We start from the raw sequence: 12,761 nt of genomic DNA, 5'->3' as shown, positions 1-12,761 counted from the left end.
AGTGAGAGGCCCGCGTACCACAAAAAAAATAAATAAAAGAACCATGCTACATGTAAAAAGTACATGTAGCTCCTGCCCTCACAGAACTTACAGTCTAATAGAGATATGGATCAGTAAACATTCATTCATTCATTTAACAATTTTAAAAATTCATTTAACAAATATTTGATACTTACTATGTGCTAGATATTATGCTGGGGGATATAGTGGTGACCAAATCAGACATGGTCCCTACCCTCACAGGGCCTATATTCTTCTGTTAGAGATAGTAATCATATAATCATATAATCACCATGTAATTATAAACAGAAGTACATGATGCTACAATGGAATATAATACAGGATATGACCTAGTTGGAGTTGGAGTGAAGGTAGTTAGGGTTCAGAGATGATTTCCCTCATAAGATTAAGCTGAGAATGGAGGAATGAAGGCAGGCAGCGAGAACTTAGGCCCTGTGACAGAAAAGAGCATATTCAAGGAACTTAATGAAGGCCACTGGGGCTAGAGCTCAGAGACCCAGGGTCAAGAGAAGTATGTTGCAGTGCCTGGGAGGTGGGCAGAGGCTAGGGGCAACCCAAATCAGATTTACCTTTTACAGAGATACCTCTGGTTGCAGGTAATCATAGGGTATTGTGATTAGTGTAGTGATGGTCAAGTACAGGGTACTTTGGAAACACATGGGATTTCTTCCTAACCCATCTTGATACCAGCGCAGGGTTCTTGGAGAAAGTATGTCTAAGCTGAGGCCTAAAAAATGAGTAGTTCAACAAAGAGGAACAGGAAGGATTTCTGGAGGATCTTCTTTTAGGTTTTAAGTTCTCTTCAATGAAGAAACTATTTTATCCCTCTTAAACCTCTATATAGTCAGTAGAACCAAGCATATGACAGACTCTCCAAACACAATTGGTAATGACATTTTAAACATTGTACTGTATTCATATAACACTTTCATGACTTCTTCAGACAACCAGATATAACACTTTGTGTATCATATCTGATGTCATTTTTGTAATGACATGAAGGGGGTTGTTCCACTAACAGTGCACTAATACCGAACAATATAAGGGGAGCTAAGGAAGAGAGTGACTGCACATAGAATAACACTAACACAAGCACTCCTGAGCCTCACCACCTTTTCTCCTAGTCACTCCACTTCACATGCTGATCTTTCCTTAGTTATTTTTTTCCCACATTTACATTGCTGCCAGTAGAAGGAGACTTTTGAAGAGAGCAAAAAGATGGGGGTGGGCGGCTCCCAAAAAAGCAAATACTTCATGGAAGAAGCAAAATTGTATCATGGAATTTTATTAAATTTTGCTACATAAATATATCATTTCTTGGACTTCCCCGGTGGCATAGTGGTTGAGAATTCGCCTGCCAGTTCAGGGGACACGGGTTCGATCCCTGGTCCAGGAAGATCCCACATGCCACGGAGCAACTAAGCTCGTGTGCCACAACTACTGAGCCTGTGCTCTAGAGCCCATGAGCCACAACTACTGAGCCCACGTGCCACAACTACTGAAGCCTGCGTGCCTAGAGCCCGTGCTCCACAATGAGAGAAGCCACTGCAATGAGAAGCCTGCACAGCGCAACAAAGAGTAGCCCCCGCTCGCCGCAACTAGAGAAAGCCCACATGCAGCAACGAAGACCCAACACAGCCAAAAATAAATAAATAAATAAAATTAAAAATATATATATATATATCATTCTACACAAAGGGCTTCAAGATGAGTTTATATTTTTTCTAATATACATAAAATAAAACTGTTCAGCCCTATACTATGTAAAACCTGCACTTGTTTGCAGTATACAGACCACATGCTGAGAAATCCAGTTTGAGTAGACTCTGGATCAAAAATAACTTGAAAAAAACCATTTATCTGTTGAAGAAAACCATTGTGTCAATGTATCAAGTTCAAGAATAAAGTTATCGGGCTTCCCTGGTGGTGCAGTGGCTGAGAGTCCGCCTGCCGATGCAGGGGAGACGGGTTCGTGCCCCGGTCTGGGAAGATCCCACATGCCGCAGAGCAGCTGGGCCCGTGAGCCATGGCCGCTGGGCCTGCGCGTCCGGGGCCTGCGCGTCCGGAGCCTGTGCTCCGCAACGGGAGAGGCCACAACAGTGAGAGGCCTGCATACCACAAAAAAAAAAAAAAAAAAAAGAATAAAGTTATCACTTGAAAGAAAGCAAAATTCTTTTAATAAGCAGATTACTAATATTTGCCTCTGTGTCTTTTCTTTAGATTTTAGCCTTCATCCTAATAAGGAATATCCCTGGATATGCCCGTTCAGTTTACAGTTCATTTTTTGCGTGGTTTGGAAAAATTTCATTAGAGGTTGGTACATTAATATTTTGGTCTGTCTTACTCAACCAAGTGTTATATGCAGGTGTATATGTGAATGAGTATATAGGTGTGTAAGTCTGACTTTTTTTCAATCAAAGCTATGTTATTTATGAAATTATAGGGAAGAAATTTAGAACTTCAACAGCAGTATTATAGAATGTAATGGCTAGACATTACATTATTTAAAGCCTTATTTAAATGGCTAGACATAGATGACTTTCAAATATTCTTTACATTGTCTTAAGCTTTCAAGTACAAGATGCTGAGATCAGAAGAGAAAATGAAATAGATATAAATGAAATTTGTAAATAGACATAAATGAAATCAAGTTGAGAGGATTTTGATTTGTTCATTCATAATTAAATATTATAGTACTGGAATTTAGTTTATTGATGCTTATTAAAAAATTCACTCTTATGATTGGAAGTTTGGGGAAAATTTTTAAACTCATTATTTTGTGTGCAGTACCTAATATGAAATTATCTACAGAATCAGTTTAAAGTAGGTTATGAAATACATTCTGAGTATTCTGAGTTTTATTATTTGAAATAGAACATTTTAACACAGAAGAATTCATACTATAATCATAAAAGATACATTATAGAGTTATAATATTTATTAAGTTGTCTTTAAAATTGGGAAAATTTCTCTGCGATTGTTACACACACACACACACACAATTCTTTTTCAGATTTTCTTCCCTTATAGGTTATTACAAACTATTTAGTACAGCTCCTTGTGCTATTTAGTAGGTCCTTGCTTGTTGGTTATCTAGTTTATATATACTAGTGTATATGTGTTCATCCCAACCTCCTAATTTATCACTCCACCCCCTTCCCCTTTGGTAACCATAAGTTTGGTTTCTGTATCTGTGAGTCTCTTTCTGTTTTGAAAATAAGTTCATTTATTTATTTATTTATAAGATTCCATGTATAAGTGATATATGATACTTGTCTTTCTCTGTCTGGCTTACTTCACTTAGTATAATAATGTCTAGGTCCATCCATGTTGCTGCCTATGGCATTATTTCATCCTTTTTTATGACTAATATTCCACTATACACATACACACACACACACACACACCGCATCTTCTTATCCATTCACCTGTTGATGGATATTTAGGTTGCTTCCATGTCTTGGCTATTGTAAACAGTGCTGCAGTGAACTTTGGGGTGGAATCTTCTCTGGTTTTCTGGCTGCGGTTTTCTTCTCGTTTTCTGCAGATATAGGCTGAGGAGTGGGATTGCAGGATCATATGGGCACTCGAAAAGAATGTGTAGTCTGCTTTTTGGGGATGTAATGTCCTGAAAATATCAATTACATCTAACTGTTCTATTGTATCACTTAGGATCTCTGTTGCCTTATTGATTTTTTTGTCTCGAAGATCTGTCCATGGATATGCGTGGGGTGTTAAAGTCTCCTACTATTATTGTATTCCCTTCAATTTCTCCCTTTATGTCTGTTAGTATTTGTTTTATGTATTTGAGTGCTCCTATATTGGGTGCATGTATGACAAGTGTAATATCCTCTCCTTGATCCTTTTATCATTATATGCTGTCCTTCTTTATCTTTCTTTATGTCCTTTGTTTTAAAGCCTATTTTGTCTCATATGAGTATTGCGACCCCTGCTCTCTTCTCATTTCTGTTTGCATGAAATATCTTTTTCCATCGCCTCACTTTCAATCTATGGGTGTCCTTTGCCCAAGAGTGGGTCTTTTGTAGACAGCATATTGTAGGCTCTTCTTTTTTTATCCAATCTGCCACTCTGTGTCTTGATTAGAGCATTTAGTCCATTAACATTTAAGGTAATTATTGATAGATACATACTTATTGCCATTTTAAACTTGGTTTTCTTGTTGGTTTTATATTTCTTCTTTGTCCCTTTTTCTTTTTGTTTTTCCTTTTGTGGTTTGATGATTTTCTTTTGTATTACGTTCTCTTCTTTTTGTTTTCTGTGAATCTGTTGTATGTTTTTGATTTGCTATTGTCCTGTTTCTCAAGTATGTTAACCCCTTCCTGTATCTACTTGCTTTAGACAGGTAGTCATACCCCTCCCTGTATCTACTTGCTTTAGGCAGGTAGTCATATAGGCTCAAACACATTATAAAAAAAAGTCTACATTTTCTTACTGTCCTCCACCACACTTTATGATTTGATGTCCTCTCTTACATCTTCATGTTCATTCTTTTGCTGCTCATTGTGGTTATCATCGCTTCCTCAGAAATTAAAAAAAATTTTTTTTAATCTGTGTACAGGCTTATTTAAGAGATTTACTTTCCAATTGTGATTATTTCTTTCCTATAGATTCTTACTTCTTTTCCATTTAGAGAAGACCTTTCAATATTTCCTTTAGGATAGGTATAGTATTGCTGTATTCTTTTAGTTTTTGCTTGTCTGAGAAATTCTTTATCTCTCCTTTTATTCTAAATGATGATCTTGCTGGGTAGAATATCCTAGGTTGCAGATTTTTCCCTTTCAGGACTTTCAGTATACCTTGCCACTCCCTTCTGGCCTGCAACATTTCTGCAGAGAAATCAGCTGATAGCCTTTTGGGTGTTCCCTTGTAATTAACTCTTTGTTTTTCTCTTACTGCCTTTAGAATCCTCTCTTTAACTTTTGCACTTTTAATTATATGTCTTGGTGTAGGTCTGTTGGGGTTTATCTTGTTTGGGACTCTTTGTGCTTCCTGTACCTGGATATCTGCTTCCTTCTTTACGTTTGGGAAATTCTCAGCCATAATTTCTGGAAAATTTCAGAATACATTCAATACAAATACATTTTCAATCCCCTTTTCTCTTTCTTCTCCTTCTGGGATCCCTATTATGTGTGGATTGGCATGCTTTATATTATCCCGTAGGTCTCTTATATTACTTTCATTTTTTTTCATTTGGCTTTCTGTCTGCTATTCTAATTGGGTGATTTCCATTATTCTATCTTCCAGACCACTTGTTCATTCTTCTGCATTATTCATTCTGCTCTTCATTGCCTTTAAGCTCAGCTTTTGTCTCTGCAAATGAATTTTCTAATTTGTCTTGGCTCCTCCTTTTAGTTTCTAATTCCTTTTTACAGTAATCTGCATTTCTGTTGATAGCCTTTCTTAATTCCTTCAGTATTTCATTATCTCCTTTTTGAACTCAGTGTGTGTTTAAATGAAGAGGTCTATTTTATTGCTTGTTCTTTCAGGGGAATTCTCTTGATCTTTTAATCGGGAGTGGTTCCTCTGCTTCTTCATTTTACTTATATTTCTGATGCTCTATGAGTTTAGGAGAAACAATTACATGCTGTGGTCTTGGAGGGCTATTTTTATGTGGGAACATCCCTGTGTAGCCTGCATGGGTTTAATATTTTTTGGTACAAGGGCTCTTTTCAGTATGGATGCCTGCTGTCTCTTTCCTCAGTGTATGCTGGCCATTATCCCTTTGATAGGAGGTGTGACTGATGTTGTGGTGACCAGAACCTGCACTGGATATTGAGTGGGCCTCCTCTTTGCTCTGTGGTTGCTACAGCCCTGTTTGGGAAAAGGTCTACTCCCTAATTGTTGGGAGTAGAAGCCCCCGATCCTTTTCTGACCTGCATTTCTGACCTGCATTTCTGAGCTACAGTGCAAGATAGTCAGGATTGGAGCACTCCCACTGGGACAGGAGCCACTGAGTTTTCCTCCGCGGCCACTGGAGCTGTTCACCAGTGAATGTGCTCTGTTGTGTCACCTTTCACCTACTGTGCGGGCTCACAGAGTAAACTTGTTGGTGCTGCCCTTGGCCCCTCCTCAATGCTGGGAATACCGGCAGTCAGCCCTGGTGTCCCACAGGTGTTGTTTTCACAAGGCCACCAGTGCAGATTGACTGAAGTCAGGTCCCAGGACCACAGTGCTCGCACATCTGAATCTACTGTGGGAGCTATGGAGGCAGTTCACAGGCAGTTCACCCTGGCCCAGCCAAGCCCTCACACACACACACCCACAAAGCCCACAGCTGCTAAGGCCAGATACCTCCCAGCCACAGGGCACCTGTTATCTGTTCAGATGTCCCGCAGGCACTGAATTTACAAAGCCGGTGGCAGAGGTGTAAATCCATGGCTCACACAGCCATGGGGAGAGATTTCAGCCCTGCTTCCTGAGTTGCATGGCCCCTGGGGCTCAGCTGTGGTTTCAGCCCCACCTCTGCATGTGGACAACACAATGACATATCCTCCCAGGGCCTGCCAAGGTGGCGGTTGGTGTGGGAGCCTGCCAAGGCAGCGGCGGCTGAGGCACACTCTCCTGGAGGCCAATGAGGTGAGGCAGGGGCCAGCACATGAGCTGCTATGGTGGCCCCATCCTTCACACACCACTTAACAATAGCCCTTTGTTTCTGTGGCAGGCCCAAGCATCTTCCTCGAACACCCCCTACTGCAGCCGTACCACACTCCAGCCCCTTCAGGCTGTCTCTGCGCAATCAACCCCAGTCCTCTCCCCAGGTCTACCTCATTGCGGTTTTGATTTGCATTTCTCTAATTGTGATGTTAAGCATCTTTTCATGTGCTTTTTGGCCATCTGTAAGTCTTCTTTGGAGAAACATCTATTTAGATCTTCTTTCCATTTTTTCATTGGGTCATTTATGGGTTTTTTTTTATTGGAGTATATTTGATTTACAATGTTGTGTTAGTTTCAGGTGTACAGCAAAGTGAATCAGTTATACATATACATATATCTACTCTTTTTTTTAGGTTCTTTAAAGAACCACCTTTTAGTTTCATTGATTTTTTCTATTGTTTTCTTCATCTCTATTTCATTTATTTCTGCTCTGATCTTTATGATTTCTTTCTTTCTTCTAACTTTGGGTTTTGTTTTGCTCTTTCTCTAGTTGCTTTAAGTGTAAAGTTAGGTTGTTTGAGATTTTTCTTGTTGGCTGAGGTAAGATTGTATTCCTATAGACTTCCCTCTTAGAACTGCTTTGTCTGCCTCCCATAGGTTTTGGATTGTTGTGTTTTCATTTTTCATTTGCCTCTAGGTATTTATTGCCTCTTTGATTTCTTCAGTGATCCACTGGTTGTTTAGTACCATATTGTTTAGCCTCCACCTGTTTGTCTTTTTTACAGCTTTTTTCCTGTAATTAATTTCTAATCTCATAGTGTTGTGGTCAGTAAAGATGCTTGATATTATTTCAGTTTTTGTAAATTTACCCAGGCTTGCTTTGTGGTCCAGCATGTGATCTATGCTGGAGAATGTTCTATGTGCACTTGAAAAGAATGTGTATCCTACTGCTCTTTCGATTGGAATAACCTATAAATAGCATGTAAGTCCTTCTGGGCTAATGTGTCATTTAAGGCCTGTGTTTCCTTATTGATTTTCTGTCTGGATGATCTGTCCATTGATATAAGTGGGATGTTAAAGTCTCCCACTATTATTGTGTTACTGTCAATTTCTCCTTTTATGTCTGTTAACGTTTGCCTTGTATATTGAGGTGCTCCTGTGTTGGGTGCATATGTATTTACAGTTGTTCTATCTCCTTCTTGGATTGATCCCTTGATCATTCTGTAGTGTCCTTCTTTGTCTCTTGCAACAGTCTTTATTTTAAAGTCTGTTTTGTCTGATATGAGTATTGCTATTGATTCCCATTTGTATGGAATACCCTTTTCCATCCCCTCACTTTCAGTTGTATGTGTCTCTAGGTCTGACATGGGTCTCTTGTAGACGGCATATATACTGGTCTTGTGTTTGCATCCATTCAGCCAATCTATGTCTTTGGAGCAATTACTCTGCTTACATTTAAGGTAATTATCAGTATGTATGTCCTTATTGCCATTATGTTTATTGTTTTGGATTTGTTTTTGTAGGTCTTTTTTCTTTCTTTCCTCATTTGTTCTCTTGTGATTTGATGACTATTTTTATAGTGTTATGTTTGGATTTCTTTTTCTTATTTGTGTGTATATCTATTATGGCTTTTTGGTTACCATGAGGTTTTGATATACCTGTCTATACATGATTGTTTTAAGTTTCTGATATCTTAATATCAAATGCATTTCAAATATCCTGCATTACTTTCCTGTAGTTTCCTCCTCTCACAGTTACTGGTTTAGATATCATGTTCGTGTGTAGATGATTTCCTGTTTCCTGTATGTTTGCCTTTACTACTGAGCTTTCCCATTTCATAATGTTCTTGTTTTAGTTGTGGCCTTTTCTACCTAGAGAAGTTCCTTTAGCATTTGTTGTAAAGCCGGTTTGGTGGTGCTGAATTCTTTGTTTTGCTTGTCTGTAGAGCTTTTGATTTCTCCATCTAATTTGAACAAGGGCCTTGCTCAGTAGAGTAATTTTCATTGTAGGTTTTTCCCTTTCATCACTTTATATTGTGCCACTCCCTTCTGGCCTACAGAGTTTCTGCTGAAAAATCAGCTGATACTCCTGCGGGGATTCCCTTGTATGTTATTTGTTGCTTTTCTTTTTATTTTTATTTTTTCATTATCTTTAATTTTTGTCAATTTGATTACTATTGTCTCACTGTGTTCCTCCTTGGGTTAATCCTGTATGGGTCTGTGAATTTCCTGGATTTGGGTGACTGTTTCCTTTCCCATGTTTGGGAAGTTTTCAGCTATTATCTCTTCAACTATTATCTCAGGTCCTTTCTCTCCCTCTTCTCCTTCTGGGACCCCTCTAATGCAAATGTTGGTGTGTTTGACATTGTCCCAGAGGTTTCTTAAACTGTACTCACTTTATTCTTTCTTCTTTATTTTGTTCCATGGCAATAATTTCCACCACTCTGTCTTCCAGCTCACTGATTCATTCCTCTGCCTCATTTATTCTACTATTGATTCCTTCTAGTGTATTTTTCATTGCAGTTATTGTATTCTTCGATTCTGTTTGTTCTTTATACTTTCTAACTTTTGCTAAAAACTTCTTGTAACTTCTCACTCTGTACATCATTCTTTTCCCAAGTTCTTGGATCATCTTTACCATTATTACTCTGAACTCTTTCTTGGGTAGACTGGTTATTGCCACTTCACTTAGTTGTGATTCTGATCTTGTTCCTTCATCTGGAACATATTCCTTTGCCATCTCATTTTAATTTTCTATTTGTGTTTTTATATATGTTGTAGTTTAGTTATGGTCCTTGACCTTGGAGCAGTGGCCCTCTATGGGGGATATCCTGTATGTCCCAGCAGTACACTCCCCTCTCGTCACCCAAGGGCCAGGGACCAGCTGGTCCCACGGTAGTTCTGACCTGTTTTCGGACTCAGTTCCACAGGCTTCTGGATCATAGTTTTCTTGCTTCTGGTGTCTCCCCTCTGGTGGGTTAGTCCAGTCTAGACGCTTGTGCAGGCTTCCTGGGGGGGCGAGGCCAGTGCCTTCCCTTGGTGGGTGGAGCCGGGTCTTGGCCCTCTTGTGGGCAGGGCCATGTCAAGGGGCGTGTCTAGAGGTGGCTGTGGGCTCAAGAAGTCTTTAGGCAGCCTGGCTGCTGGTTGGTGGGGCTGTGTTCCTGCCCTTTTGGTTTTTGGCCTGAGATGTCCCAGCCCTGGAGCTTATAGGCAGTTGGGTGCGACCAGGTCTCAGTCAAAGGACCCAAGATGTCTGCCTCTAGCCAAAGTTCATGTAGGTCCCTGCTATGCCTGCCACCAGCTTTTATGGCCCCAGAGAGAGCCTCCACACCACCACCCCCTCCCCAGGAGACCTTCCAAGACCAGCAGGTAGTTCTGGCCCAGGCTCCTGTGGAGTCTGTGCTTTTGCCCTGGGTCCTGGTGTGCACCCTCCAAGAGTGAAGTCTCTGTTTCCCCCAATCCTGTGGAGCTCCTGCAGTCGAGCCCCACTGGCCTTCAAAGTCAATTGCTGTGGGTGCTCCTCCTCCCAATGCTGAACCCCTAGGCATGGTGTGGAGCTCAGAGCTCTCACTCCTGTGGGAAAACTTCTGTGATATAATTATTCTCCAGTTTGTGGTTCTCCCACCCAGGTGGTATGGGATTTGATTATATCATGAGAGCGCCCCTCCTACTATCTCATGGTTTCTTCTTTGTGTCTTTGGATATAGAATACCTTTTTTTGGAAGATTCCAGTCTTTTTTTAAATTGATAGTTGTTCAGCAGTTAGTTGTGATTTTGATGTTCTCCTAAGAGCAAGGTCCTTCTGCTCTGCCATCTTGTCTCTGAATGTCCTATTTTTTTAAGTCTCCTTTAAAAGAGAGATTGTATAGAATTTAGCATTCTTCATCATGCTGTTATTTGTTGAAATAGCTTAAGCATTTTCCTAATCTTTGATATTTTGAAGCAATGTGATGGTAGAACCACATTTGTAATCACAATCAAAAGTAGTAATTGTGTCCTCTAATATGTATACTCACATAGAAGTTGAAATACACTTTTTTTGTGGGGGGGGTACGCGGGCCTCTCACTGTTGTGGCCTCTCCCGTTGCGGAGCACAGGCTCCGGACGCACAGGCTCAGCGGCCATGGCTCACGGGCCTAGCCGCTCCGCAGCATGTGGGATCTTCCCAGACTGGGGCACGAACCCGTGTCCCCTGCATCGGCAGGCGGACTCTCAACCACTGCACCACCAGGGAAGCCCTGAAATACACTTTTGAAACATTCAAATGCAATTCAAGACATTTGTCTCGTGCATAACAAACACGAGGACATCTTAAAAAACATGCCATTTCCCACTCATATATACATATACATAAGTATATTCACAAATATACATATGCAGTACAGACGTGTATACACACACACAGTAATTCTTTATTTGGCGTCTGAATACAAAAGTCCATATATCATTGCATGATATAGAAGACAGCTGACAAAGAAATGTTTTTAAAGTTAGAAGGTTCCTGTGGTTCATTTCTTGGGGACTTTGAAGCAGTGCTTCAGCAATTAGGACACTAGACTGCAATAGACTTTTCAAGGTCAACAGTGAAACATAATTAAATGGTTTTGGAAAAGCCTTCTGACATAATTATGCTATCATATGTTTAAATTAGGAACATCTGTAATATATTCATGGACCCTCTGAACATACCTGACTTGACATATTTTTCCTTTCAGCTGTTTATTTGCCAGTATCACATATGGCTGGCAGCAGACACAAGGGGTATCTTGGTACTCATACCTGGAAACCCTATGCTCAACATCATTGTCAGCACTTTCATATTTGTTTGTGTGGCACATGAAATTTCTCAGATCACTAATGATCTTGCACAGATTATTATTCCTAAAGATAACTCATCTCTGTTGAAAAGATTGGCATGTATAGCTGCGTTTTTTTGTGGACTCCTCATCTTATCATCTGTTCAAGATAAATCAAGACATTAGGATATTAAAACCTTAAACTCTTCAGATTAACTTTGTGTCTACGTGGAGGAGAAGAGCATCTATCTGAAGATACAAATGTATATGTAAATAAAAATTTGTGTGACAAGAAGATAGCTCAGTGACATCTGTTCAACATGTGTGGTTGTATATTTTGGAAATGTACATATATGATGTGAAATACTGAAGAAAATTGAAGCAGAGTGCATTGTATAGGACTGCATGTGAAAAGTCTTTTCTACTGGATCTGTATTTCCTTTTATAAGTGATTTTAAGTTAACATATGAAGGCAGGGAAATAATTACCTTTCCAGTAAAAAATACAGATAATTAGCTTAGTGACACCACTGAGTGTTTTGATATTTACTAAATTTGTGGTAATAAAATTGTATGCACCTATATTCATCATGGAACTTCCTATTTCACTGCAAACTTTCTTACTTGGAAAGACAGCAGTATTGTTTTCTTATATGTGCAATGATGTGGAATGACAAACAGTATGTCTTCTGTGTTCATGTTCTGATTGTTATGTTTCCTGACATGAGTTTTCTTCCTAACTATGGTTTTCAGGTATATAAGCCTAAAATCTTTGTATACTTTGTCTCAAAGTTGTTCTAGGCTCCATCACAGGGTTTTGTCATTGATACTGTTGTAGCTTTTTATAAAAAGGCCAAATTTTCTTTCTAGTCCAAACATTCACCTGTTTCCTTTCTTTAAGCTATACCAGTGTAATACCAGTTACCCTGTGGATCCATTGAATATGCTTTCCCCCATCTAATTAATTTTGTATATTATTTCCAATGTTTGGAAGCTCTTTATAACCATTTTGGTATTTCCTATTACTCCCTCCTATTTTTAAAAAAATATTTATCAATCTAAACTTGTGCAGTGTAGTAAAGATTCAAGTTATGTTTGAGATGTATAACCATAAGTAGAATTTTAAGTAAACTGGTGACCTTGGGCAATGTATGTTTTTGGTTTTGTTACAAACTAAGTGTTAGAGGTATAAATTTATTTATCTGTTGTACAGATTTGATTATAAATTTTAATGTTTGAAAGATTGCACTTGTTTGCTGTTACTGTGTATGGGGTAAAATATTTTTTGTTCATGGTATAAAAAATATGGAGTAATTTAAACAGTAAATAAA

General features: G+C 39.2%; 1 protein-coding gene across 1 annotated transcript in view; it reads left to right on the top strand.

Moving 5' to 3' along the window:
- The window catches only part of CASD1 (CAS1 domain containing 1), a gene marked incomplete at its 3' end in the record, with an annotated part of 62,552 nt that extends 50,935 nt beyond the window's left edge, over window positions 1-11,617 (top strand). The window contains 2 exon segments of the mRNA XM_079711719.1: window positions 2,242-2,334; window positions 11,351-11,617. Of these exon segments, the coding sequence (XP_079567845.1) occupies window positions 2,242-2,334; window positions 11,351-11,617 (360 nt within the window).
- Between the last annotated feature and the right edge of the window lie 1,144 nt (window positions 11,618-12,761).

The sequence above is a fragment of the Hyperoodon ampullatus genome (assembly GCF_949752795.1).
Source record: "Hyperoodon ampullatus genome assembly, chromosome: 9".
NCBI lineage: Eukaryota > Metazoa > Chordata > Mammalia > Artiodactyla > Ziphiidae > Hyperoodon > Hyperoodon ampullatus.
The sequence above is the reverse complement of the archived record's forward strand: the minus strand, read 5'-3'. Positions and strand labels throughout refer to the sequence as shown.